Source organism: Hippopotamus amphibius, chromosome 6 (assembly GCF_030028045.1).
Source record: "Hippopotamus amphibius kiboko isolate mHipAmp2 chromosome 6, mHipAmp2.hap2, whole genome shotgun sequence".
Taxonomy (NCBI): domain Eukaryota; kingdom Metazoa; phylum Chordata; class Mammalia; order Artiodactyla; family Hippopotamidae; genus Hippopotamus; species Hippopotamus amphibius.
Genome location: NC_080191.1, coordinates 147,452,235 through 147,464,899, shown reverse-complemented (window position 1 = coordinate 147,464,899; position 12,665 = coordinate 147,452,235). Strand labels below are relative to the sequence as shown.

Below are 12,665 nucleotides of genomic sequence, written 5' to 3'. Positions count from 1 at the left end.
GGGCCAAAAAGGCCTGGCAACCACAGTGGCTATCAGATTCCCAACAAAGATTCTAATTGGGAAAATGGAGGTTTATCTACCTAATAATGACAGTGTGTCTGCTTTTTTTGGTTCACAGTTATGTGTGTGTTTCACTTAAATTGTCACGCTAGTTCATCTTAATTTCTGTACAATCAAATGAGGTAAATCCTGGAGAAAAAAATATATATACATGGAACTTTCAGGAAAAAAGGACATTTAGGGCACAAAGGAAACAGTTTCTATGAAGTGGAAATACTAAAAATAACGCCCTGATACCAATCCTAAGTGAAATTAAAAACAAAATTAGAAAATAAAGGACCCTAAACTTGATAAAGATAATAAAAATATATACACGTACTCATGCAAATATCCTACCATACTATGCTAGTAGTGATATAGACTCAAAACTCCTTATGAAGAAAATGATACCCATGCCCACATGGAGTTTATATCAGAGATGCAAGAATAACTCAATATTATAAAACCTATTAATTCACTCCCACAGGAAATAGATTAATATCTTAGGAAATCTCTCTTAATAGTATTCACTATATTAATGAGTCTAAAGAGAAAGGTCATAATATTTTCTCCATAGATACTGAAAAAAACTTTGGATAAAACAATACCCATCCTCAAAATATCTCTTGGGAAAAAAAACAGAGGTGGATGAATATTTAACATAAATATATCTACATTTATACATGATAACATGGTATATATAACGTGTGTATGTTGTGTGTATTTGTGTGTAAAGTTGTAAAAGCTAACCTTTCACCTAATGGAAAAATACTAAAGGCATTCTCAGTGAGGTCAAGAACTAGGCAAGAATGCCCACTACCTTGACCGCTATTATATTGTTCTAAAAGTGTTAGCCAATACTATTGGACAAGAGAAAACAATTCAGACACATTAGAATCGTAAAAGTAAGAAAAAAAAAACTTTTCTGTTTTCAGATGACCTAATAATACACCCGGAGAATCCCACATAATGAATGATAAAGCTAACTCAAACAATAAAATTATTCATCAAAGTAGCAGGATATAAGATTAGCATGCAAAAATCAATAGCTTTTATATACAAAAATAACAACCAATTAGAAGATAAAATGGAAGGAAAACCTCATTTAGAGTAGCAACAAAAAGATAAAATATAATGAAGAAACATACAAAGAAATGTTCAAAATCTATATGAAGAAAACTATAGGGCTTCCTAGGTGGCGCAGTGGTTGAGAATCCGCCTGCCAATGCAGGGGACACGGGTTTGATCCCTGCCCCAGGAAGATCCCACATGCCGCGGAGCAACAAAGCCCGTGCACCACAACTACTGAGCCTGCGCTTTAGAGCCCATGAGCCACAACTATTGAGCTCATGTGCTGCAACTACTGAAGGCCATGTGCCTAGAGCCCATGCTCCACAACAAGAGAAGCCAAGGCAATGAGGAGCCTGCGCACCACAATGAAGAGTAGCCCCCCACTCACCACAACTAAAGAAAGCCCGTGCACAGCAAAAAAGACCCAACACAGCCAATAAAATAAATTAAAAAAAAAAAAAAGAAAAACTATAAAACACTCCTGAAAGACACAAAGTTGACATAAACAAATGGAAAGACATTCCTTATTCTTCGTTGATAGCTCAATGTTACTGAGATGCTAGTTCTACCTAATTTTATTTATAAATTTAATCAGCCCCCTCAAAAATACAAGCTTTATTATGGAGTTAAGCAAGTTGCTAAAAAGTTCATACGGAAATATAAACATGCTAGAAATAGCTAGGAAAACACTGAAAAGAAAGAGCTATGAGGGGGGACTAGTACTGCCAGAAATTAAAACTTACTACAAAGTCTGTGTAATGAAAAGAGTGAGGTACTGGCAAATGAATAGACAGACCAATAGAGCGGAATATACAGTCTAGAAATAGACCCAAATACATACAGAAATTTAATATTTGATAAAAGTGGTATTGCCAACCACTGGGCAAATATTAATTTAGCTAAATTGTGCTGGGACAATTGGAAAAAAATAAATTTGGAAAAAATAAAATAAATTCCATACAACATACACAAGAATAAACCCCAAATGAAGCAGTGGTCCAAATGGAAACAATGAACTATACAAGTCCTAGAAGACAAAAATGGGTGAATTTCTCTATAACTTGGCTTCTTTTCAACTATGACTAAAAATACAGATACAATAAAAAGATTTATAGATATATAGATATAGTGTAGATAAAGAACAAATAATAAATGGAGCAAAATACCAATAGTAGGTAAAAACCCAGATAAAGGATATATGGACACACACACACACACACACACACACACACACACATATGTATTCTTTATCCAGATTTTTAGGTATTTCTATGTATAATTATATAACATGTGGTGTGTGTGTTCTGAACTATTTTTACAATTTTCAGTAAGTTTGAAATAATTTATAAAGTTTTTTTAAATTTCAAAAAAGTATGGATGGGTGATGCCTTAGAAGGCAGGACAGGGAGGGTGGGAGGGAGTCATGGGAGGAAGGAGATAAGGGGATATATGTATACATACAGCTGATTCACTTTGGTGTACCTCAAAAGCTGGTACAAGAGTGTAAAGCAATTATATTCCAATAAAGAGCTTAAAAAAACAGTATGTACAGTGCCCACCAATATTTACAAATGTATGTAATTACTTGTATAATCTAAATGATATAGGATAAAAACACACATTCATAAACATGCATGCCCCAAAGCATTAAATAGCTATTTCTAAGCAGGTGGGATTTTAGATATTTTTATGCATTACCTTTTTTGCTTCTCGACATCTCCTCTCATGAGCATTTCTTTCGGCATAAGAGGATAATAATTTTGCTATTTAAAAGTTACTCAAAAGTTACTCAAAGCACGGTTTACAGCAGTGAAAAAATGGAAATACTCTACATGGACACAAATTGGTGAATGACTAAGCTAAAAATGACAAGCAGTAAGATTAAACAATGAAAAAAGACACTTGTTCTCATTTTAAAGGTTGATCAATTATTCGGAATTCCTGTGGCACTGTATAACGAGAAACTCTTACTTCTGAAACTGCAAATGATAAAAATAATTTAAAAATAACTTAGGTTTTTCTAAACACACACTGAGAGAAAAGATGCACTGAAGCAAGTACACATTTTTCTATCATAGGTTTTAATGCTCTCCTATTAAGTTAGTAAAGAAAAGGGCTAGCAGTGACCTCAGTTCCTATTTCCCCCACCCTGATACCCTTGACTTTCACTCATGAGTACCTAACAAAGAACATTCTTAGGTTGGAGGAGTTAAAAGCAATATTCTTCAGTAGTAGTAAGTTTCTCCTCAGCACCTGACTGTTGTTTGCACAGAAGGGCCAGTGCACATCCTTTGTCAAACTGTGCAGTTTACTTCCATAGGACTGTTTGTCTGCAATTTTGTTTGAAAATATTTTTTTGGAGATGGGTAGTGCAATGTCTCGTGACACTCAACATGCTTCATTTTGTAGCACATGGCACAGAAAAAAAATTCCATTAAAAAACTATGAAATGGTATTTATCCTACATATACAAAATCCTTTTTTTTAAATACAATGCTTGAATTGTGATAACACTGAATACTGGAAGATTTGGATAAAGAGAAATTTACAGATTTCTATTTCATAAATCAGCTTCTAGTAAACAAAGTGAGTTTTAATAATAAGTAAATTTCAGATATGCAGATACTCTCTACTTCCTATGTTGCAGTGTGATCCTTTTTGCTGTTAACAGAGCTGAGGTCTTCCAAAAGAGAGCACTGTAAGAATGAGGTACACCATCTGATCCTGTAAGATATTTTGTGTGATGCATAAACCCAGCACAGACACAGAGCTGCAGGAACAGCTCTGTGTATGAAATACAAATGCACCATGGCAGAGAACTCTGTTCACAGCGTTGTTTGCCTAAATGTCATAGCATTTTGTATGCATGTGGTTCAAAATACATAAATGGATAAATGTACTTAAGTGGATAAATGTTTATTAGAATATTACAAACATTCATTAAAATATCTATAATATTTCCTGTACAAAATACTAGTGTGGATTTTAAAGTTTTATGTTGACAACAAGGTTTATGTTTTTGCAGGTGTACATGGATTTGCATACCAGAAAAATAATTAGAAAAATAACCATGGTTGTGAGAACTTTTCCCCCACTGTTCTTAAGTGCCATTTTGCCATAAATGGCAGAAATGCACATTTGTGTGTGTTTATTTCTGGGCTGTTTATTCTATTGGTCTGTAAGTCTAACCTTGAAACAATATCCAATTGTCTTAATTGTAGTGTCCTTAAAATAAATCTTAATCTATAGAGCAAGTCCTCCCACTTTATTTTTCCTTCTTCAAGTATATTCTGGCTCTTCTGGTATCTGTTTTTCCATACAAATTTTCAAATTGGTTTGAAGAAAGAGAGAGGAAAGGAAGGATGGAAGGAAGGGGGAAAAGGAGAAAGAGAGAAAGGGAGAAAGAGGAATGACAGAGGGAGGAAGGAAGGAAAGAAATATGAAACATCTGTTAAGCTATCATTTGTGATCACACTGAACCTATAATTCAGTTTGGAGAGAACTGACATCTTTATTATATTGATTCTTCCTATCAAGGCACAATGAATGTCTATTTAGTTTAATTTTTCTCAATTATATTTTATAGTTCTGCATAGATGTCTTGTACATCTTTTCTTATTTTTTTTGTAGGGATTTGATATATTTATGTTACTGAAAATACCTTCTTTAATTTTCATCTTCTAATGTATTGCTAGTTTATAGATATACAATTGATTTTTGTACCTAAACTTTGTATCCAGCAATCTTGATAAATTCACATATTAATTCTGATAATTTATCTGTAGATTCTTTCAAATTGTGTACATATACAATTACAAATCAACCACAAATAATGGCCCATCTTGCTGCATGACATATTGCTGGATATAGTTTTATTAATAATATATCTGTGATTACAGTATATTAATATAAATATTTATACTAATATAAAGAAGTTGATGACTGAAAGAGTTTGTATCAAACTGGTGTCTTAGCCTGCATACATTTGGTTTATTTGGCGAAATGATCCCAGGTAACAGAAATAAGGAACCAGGAAGTGTGAAACTGGGAAGGAGCAAAAGCAAAAAGGAATGTGCTGGGGACAAATGAGGCTTGATCCTGCTGGGATCTTCCATGCCATGATGCAGAATGTACTTCTGAACTGTCCACTCAAGAGAAAGAAGAAGGGAAGAGCAAACAGTTTGGGGCAGGTGTAACTTGGCAGCATCTCCCCATATATTTTTCACCTTTTATCTCTACGGCTTCTCTGAGAGGCATGGGAACCTCCGTACTAACACTCACTTACACATGTACAACCCTGAAATACAAGGCAGTTAACACCCCATGTATAACCACTGACCAATGGGGAACAGGAAACTATGGGTAAATGCTCCCCTCTTCTGGATTAAAAGGAAAGTTGACCAAATGCAAGTTTAGGCATAAAAGCTATTTGTTACAATTAGCATTATTTTCTCCTCAGATGTGTGGTAGCATTCACTGGTGAAGCTATCTGGATGTCTTTCTTGTGGGAAGGTTTTAATTACAAATTCAATTTAGTTAAAAGAGGACTATCAGATATTCTGCTTCTTCTTACGTAAATTCTAAGTTGTATTTTTCTGGGTATTCATTTCTTCTAATTTGGCATATAGTAATTTAAAGTATTCTCATTTTTAATTGAAGTGTAACATATACATATATAGAGAAGTACACAGATTTATAAATTTACAGCTTGATGAATTTTCACAAACTACACACAGTCACGTAAGCACGGCCAAGATCAAGAAACAGAACATTACTAGTACCCTAACCCCACAAAATAAATGTTTTTTTTTTTTATACAGTAGGTGTTTGTTTAGATTTACTCACAAGTTAGCCATTTTCTTTGCTCACTCTTTCCTTTGGCATATAGGCCTTCTTTCTAGGATTATTTTCCTTTAGCCTGAAGTATATTTTTCAGAGTTCCTTTCCTGGGAGTCTGTTGATAGCAAAGTTTCAGTTTTGTTACCTAAAAATGTCTTAAATGTATCTTTACTCTTGAAAGATAGTTTTATACTTTTTAGTTCTAGATAGACAGTTATTTTCTCTCAGTACTTTGAAGATAATAATCCTCTGCTTCTGGCTTCCACTATTGCTGATGTGAAGTCAGCTGTTAATATAACTTCTGTGAGTAAATATTTTGGGTTTTCTTTCTGGATGCTTTCGAAATAATTTTGCGTTTGTGTTTTGGAGTTTCACTACAATGTGTTTTGGTGTGTGTTTCTTTTCAATCACCCTGTTTGAGGTTTATTGGGCTTCCTGAACCTAAGAATTTGGCCCTTACTTCTCTAAATTTTCCCTCTCCCTCATTTTCTCTGTTGTATCCTTTTAGGTCTCCCATTTGACGTAACCGGAACATTCTTACTCTGACATCCTCATCTCTTAACCTGCCTTTTATATTTTCTATCTCTTTGCATTTCTATGTTGCATTCTAAGTAATTTCCCATTCACTAATTTTCTCTGCAGTTGTGTTCTCCTCTCCCGTGTAATCCATCCACTCTTTCTAATTAAAGATTTTCCATTTTTAATTTCTAAAAGTTCTATTTGGTTCTTTCTTTAAAAAAATTCCTGACCAATTTTGATTGTCCCTGGTTCCCTTATCATATTTTAAATAGTTTTAGCTTTTAAATATATTAAAGATACTTATTTGCATTTGTTTCTGCTTGGCACTACCAAGCCAAGCACACTTTTAAACTACATTTTTAGGCTGGAGCTTTCTTGTGCTATTTGAACAGAGCTAATTCTAGCCCTAAACTGGTATGAGCGTGAGGACTGGTCATTTCTGTCTCCAAAAAAAATTCTTTTCCACTAACTCCGCCAACTTAATCAAACATTAGAAATTACTGTTAAAACTATATTTTAGTCAGTTTTTTAAGGTGGCTATATATGGGAGGGTTTCCCTGTGAATCTAATCTGCCATACACTTCTATATTTTATTTTACTGCTCTATTTAGGCTCTATTATGATATAGATCCAATGACTGAAGTTTATATCAGAAATGTATCTATCATATATTATAGACTCATATAGGAATAGCAGAAAATTGAGGTTTTGTCTTGACTCCTTTTAGACACCTAAATTGTCTTGGCTCTTTTTAGATACCTATCATTTCATATGTTTTGGAATCTATTGTCAAAATAAAAATTATCTGTAGGGTGTTGACAGGCATTGTGTGTATGTATGTGTACATATATATGGAGAGAGAAAGAGACGGAGAGAGACAGGGAGAGAAAATCTGTGTGTGTAAAATTTGGTTATTTACAATATTTAACCTTTCCCTCCCCCAATTAAGAGATTTTTTTTCTTGGTTATAGTTTCTACTTCGTTATTTGGGGATTACTAGTTATTCTGAAACACGTTGTTTTTAATACCCACTTTGTACAAACGGCTTAATAATTTTTAAGGATGTTTTGTCATGACATGGAAGGCTGCCAAAAACAAGCAAGAAAGGAATAAGTGCCTCAATTAATGGCTTATTTTCAAAATATTCAATACTACAAGGATCATTTCTGCTTCTCAGCCTAGGCAGCCCTCAAGGAGAAAATGCCAATGGCTCTTCTTTCCCCTTAATGTTTGGAAAATAAATGAAATTATAACTAAGCCCATGAGCCACAACTACTGAGCCTGTGCTCTAGGGCCCGCGAGCCACAACTGCTGAGCCCGCGTGCCACAGCAAACAAGCAAAAAATCTTGAAATGGATTTCTCCTAAGAATTCAACACCTCTATTTAGAACCTACGCGTTGTATGCTTCATTAAAGCATAGTTCTCACTATTACTAATCACTGTCATAAAAGACATACACAGCTGTTGCTTTCTAGGGTCACTCTCCAAAGTAACAACAAAAGTCCACCCCATCTTCTATCCCTGGCCCCCACGTGATAGTTTAACCTTAACAAAAAAATACAGCAAAACACTGAAAGGCATGCCACTTTTCTGAAACGACGTCAACTTACAATCCTTCAAAGCTCAAAAACTACTTTTTTTTTTTCCTTTTGTCATCAAGACTATCACCACAGCACATCCATCCTCGTGTGTCTTGTACATTTTAGCAGTTACGTCTCAGCACATATTCCTTGAATATTAACTGGAAGGCATTTTGGATGAAAGTCAGGAGTCCTAGGATTAACTCTAAAACCTATAAAACAGAATAAAATATAATAAATTACACACAATGTGTGAACAAGTGACCACTAAGTATTTTTCTTAAAGGTTCGCTTTTGGGTTTTTTTTTTCCCTTAAGAACCCAGTTTGTTTTGTCTCCAGGAAACACTGATTTCCCTCAACAGTCACTTAGAAAACAAGACACAGTCAAAACAAACATACAGAAATAATTTTTTTGCTGGGACACTGTAATTGCAATATAGGACAGGAGATCCCAGAGGAACCTGAGACACTGCCTTGCCCTGATCAGAAAAAAGATCCAGGCGGTTAGTAAAAAGTGTTTCCTGCATCTCTCGGCCGCGTGCACCTGGAGCGGCCTCCCAGCAAGCAACTGCGTTTGTCGTCACCAGCGTAAAACCGTGAACGGTTTCAGCTACCACCGTGCGCAGGCGCTCGCAGGAATCCTGACTGCCCACAGCCCTCCAGGCTACGCCCTGGGTTTCCTGGGTTACTGGCCTCCGCGCTCCTCCCAAGTTCTCTTCCGGTAGGCGGCGATCTTACGCTCTCGGCGCGTGACGCAGCACGCTTTCCTATAAATACGTGCCTCAGGCAGTCGCTTCCTCTTTGATCGCGCGGCCAGCTTTCAAGATGGCGCCGGTGAGTGAGGGTGCTCGCCTCGGGAGTATGTACCTCCGGATGTGGATGATTTTTGTAGTTGGCGAATTGGGAGTGTCTCATGCTAGGTAGAGGGAGGATAAAAATGGAGACTTGAGTCAGGAGCACAGCCAGGATTTTAAGGTTATAAGCTTTTTCTGACTCTTGGCAACTGCCATCCGGTCGGGTGGGGTTCCAGCTGGGCCCAGAATTGGGTTAGGATCGGCGGCCGTCGGAGCGCAGGGAAGGAGGAGGCGCGACGGTGAACGGGGCTAGTGGGACAGCATTTGGGCCATTTTTTTCCTCCTTCGAGCCTGGTAACGCCGATGATACCCTGTTTGTTTGCACTAGGGAGCCTGTGTGGGTAATCGTTCAGCCCCTTGCCAGAGCGGAGGGAGAGTCGCGGTTGCAGAAGTTTCAGAGAACTTTAAAACTAAGTTAGGGAAGAAGTTTCTTCACTATCTCATGACGAATTTTTTTTTAAAGGTGAAAGCCACGACTCTTAGCCAAACATAAAAGACTTTATTTATTAATAAGGGAACCAGTAATGTGTTAAAGCCGGGCCAAAGAACATTTGAAATGTTAGGGTAAAGTTGCGGGGTTAAATACAAATTTAGGTGATGTCCAAAACTCGCTGGGCTTACCTCTTCCACCGGATGTATCATTTGCCTTTCCGAAGTTAACTGATGCCCCAACAGAGGTATAAATTGCCCAGTCAAGCCCAGCTCCTAGCTTTCCCTTACCAGTTTCAAGTTTTGGATAAATTGTCTTGGCACAGATTATTCCACTGCCTAAGAAAGCAAACTGGCATTAGGGCTTGGTATCCATTTGGTTGGATTTCGCTTGTGTAGCCTTATTCCGCGGTATTGGCCTGAAAGCTTGGGGTATTGAAAACTTAAGTGACATATGTTTTAGAAAGAAATTACCAGATTAAAGCTCTCTCTTCCCTAACCTTCACCCATGGCAGCGTTAAGGATTGAATTCCCTAGACATAATAAGTAGGCGGAATATCCTATTCTGGCATGCAGCTGAGCTTCTTGGACTGGGTGGTACACTACCTGTTTCCCCATCTGTGGTGGGGAAAGTAGTGCCTGGTAATTTAAAATTGAACATCTGTGGTCTGGAAAATATCAATAATAAAAGCCCACAAAACTTAAGTCTTCTAACTTGACCAAAATGGGCCTGGTTAGATAGTTCAAACCAAGCAAGGTCGGTATTTTCTAGTTTTAACTTGTAGTAGAAAGTAGATTGATTCTCTTAATGTTTTCCTTTTGCAAAAGGATTCTTTGGAATCTTCTGATGAAGGAAAGTAATAGTAGCTCACTATATACTTTGAGCTTTCTTGAGTTTTGCACTTGGGAAACATTTATATGATGAACAGGGGAACTTTCCATAAAATTTCATGAAAATTGATTTTAACTAAGGTAATGAGTACTCCCCTATGGGTAGCCTGGTTAAAGAGAGGGTATATCTGATAGGTATTGAGCAGTTTTTTAGAATTTTGCACCATTTCATATGTATATAACCTCATTGTACAATATTGCACTGACACAGGTTTTTGATTTTGTATATAAGGTAAATAAATTGTTATAGAGAGCCATAATTATATTAACTTTCTGTAGAAGAAAGACAAGAAGCCTAAGAAGTCAACCTGGAAGTTTAATTTGGACCTTACTCGTCCAGTAGAAGATGGAATTTTTGATTCTGGAAATTTTGTAAGTATCACTCTACTCAGCTTGTTTTTATCATTGTAGTAGAGTTCTTAATAATGAATCGAGTATTTAGTATTTGATTTTAACCTAAGCTCTGTTCCTAGGGTACCTTCCCTAGTGAATTTCTAGGGTTTTCTTCCCTAGTGTGGCACTCTTTCTGTTTTAAAATAGGAACAGTTTCTACGGGAGAAGGTTAAAGTGAATGGAAAAACTGGAAATCTTGGGAATGTCGTTCACATTGAACGCTTCAAGAATAAAATCACAGTTGTTTCTGAGAAACAGTTCTCTAAAAGGTTGGTATTTGTTTTCCTTTTTTTTTTTAAAACAATGTTGGGTGCTTTAATATTAGAATAAGTAGAATGGGCCAAAGGTAGTCTTTAACATTAGTCTTGTGGCCAGTTTTCATTCATTCAATTTACTTGACAAATAGTAAATACTTAATACGTGGCAGCACTATTGCAGAGCTGAGTAGCCTAGCAGTGAACCAAGCAGAGTAAGTACCCACTACCAAGGAACTTAAATTTTAGTGGAGAAGAGAGATAACGAAATGCAATACTAAGTAGTTGATAAGTGCTGTGTAAGTGCATAAAGAAGGTTGATGTTTTTATGTAAAGTGGTCAGGGAAAGCGTCATCTAAATGAAATGTAGTTGTGAACCATGCAAATTAAGGAATTGATCGTTGTGGCTGAAAAAGATTGATGGTGGAAACTGAAGATTTAGGAGCCTGTTGTGATGAGGTATTCCTAACAGGGAGCAACATTAAACAAAGGGCAGGGAGGCTTGAGAGGAATACTTGGGAGTTCAGAATTGCTGTAAAGTGTGAATGGAGAGAATGGCTGGGATGATGAAATTAGGCCATGCTGAAAACTTTTATAAGGGCTGGGCCATATGCTAGTTGCAAGACTGGATAATCTTGAACTTGTAAATTGGATTCAGCCCTGTTGACAGGTTGCCTCTTGTTGAGGTTAGAGAGGTTGATAGTGGAGAAGAGAATGTTGACATTTTAGTACATAACATTTGAAGAATGAGATTGTATATTAATTAAAAATCTAATGTGGGGACTTCCCTGGTGGTGCAGTGGTTAGGAATCCCACCTGCCAGTGCAAGGGACACAGGTTCAATCTCCAGTCTGGGAAGATCCCACATGCCCACAGAGCAACGAAGCCTGTGCTGCACAACAAGAGAAGCCTGCGCACCGCAATGAAGAGTAGCCCCCACTCGCCACAACTAGAGAAAGCTTGCAAACAGCAACAAAGACCCAAGGCAGCCAAGAATAAACAAATTAAAAAATAAAATCTAATGTGGCAGTAAGGCTGAAGAGGAAGCTACTGTTAATTACTGCTCTCATTTATACTGGTCTCCAGCCTAAAGTTTATTGGGGGGGTGGGGCATAAGGATTTTATAGGGCATAAACTGATTCTGTTGGGCTTGAGATGCAGCCTTATTTATATCCCTAGCAACCTTGCTCAATGCTTAATACAAATGAAATACTTTGGAGGGAACTGGGAACACAGGATGAATATGACAATGCATATCTTATGTAATAAGCCTTTACATAGTAGGTATTATATATAATGAAATTCATGTTTTTATTTTAAAGGTATTTGAAATACCTTACCAAGAAATACCTCAAAAAGAACAGTCTTCGTGATTGGCTGCGTGTGGTTGCATCTGACAAGGAGACTTATGAACTTCGTTACTTCCAGATTAGTCAAGACGATGATGGATCTGAGTCTGAGGACTAGATGAAGTCATCCTTTATATGGCTTTGCTTGCTAAGAAAACAAATGAAGTATACAAGAGCAATGTCTTGAAATGGACCTTTAGTTTATCAGTGAATAAAAAACATTACTCTGTGTTAAGCATTAATCTCTTTTAAGTGTATGCTGTTTATATGATGCTGGCAATAGCTTATAGCTAGTGGAATTTCTTCCAAAATTTCTGAAATGTACTGTTTTTACAAATGTCCTTAAGTTAAAGTATATAGTGAAAAAATGAAGCACAATTTTGGATACAACTTCATATAATAAAATTTAAACTTACTTAAATTGTCTTGACAGTCTCAAATATCT

General features: G+C 36.6%; 1 protein-coding gene across 4 annotated transcripts; it reads left to right on the top strand.

Moving 5' to 3' along the window:
* The first annotated feature begins 8,832 nt into the window (after positions 1-8,832).
* Positions 8,833-12,449, top strand: RPL22L1 (ribosomal protein L22 like 1). Of its 4 annotated transcripts, XM_057740379.1 has the most exons (5): positions 8,872-8,884; positions 9,233-9,367; positions 10,504-10,596; positions 10,765-10,886; positions 12,194-12,449. In XM_057740379.1, the coding sequence occupies exons 1-5, from the start codon at positions 8,876-8,878 to the stop codon at positions 12,336-12,338; spliced, it is 504 nt and encodes a 167-aa protein (XP_057596362.1). In that variant the 5' UTR covers positions 8,872-8,875; the 3' UTR covers positions 12,339-12,449. The 4 variants fall into 4 exon arrangements, 2 of the variants coding, with proteins under 2 accessions (XP_057596363.1, XP_057596362.1); XM_057740380.1 differs by lacking the exon at positions 9,233-9,367 and having other exon boundaries at positions 8,833-8,884; XR_009054448.1 differs by lacking the exon at positions 9,233-9,367 and having other exon boundaries at positions 8,857-8,884; positions 10,698-10,886; positions 12,194-12,219.
* The last annotated feature ends 216 nt before the right edge of the window (positions 12,450-12,665 follow it).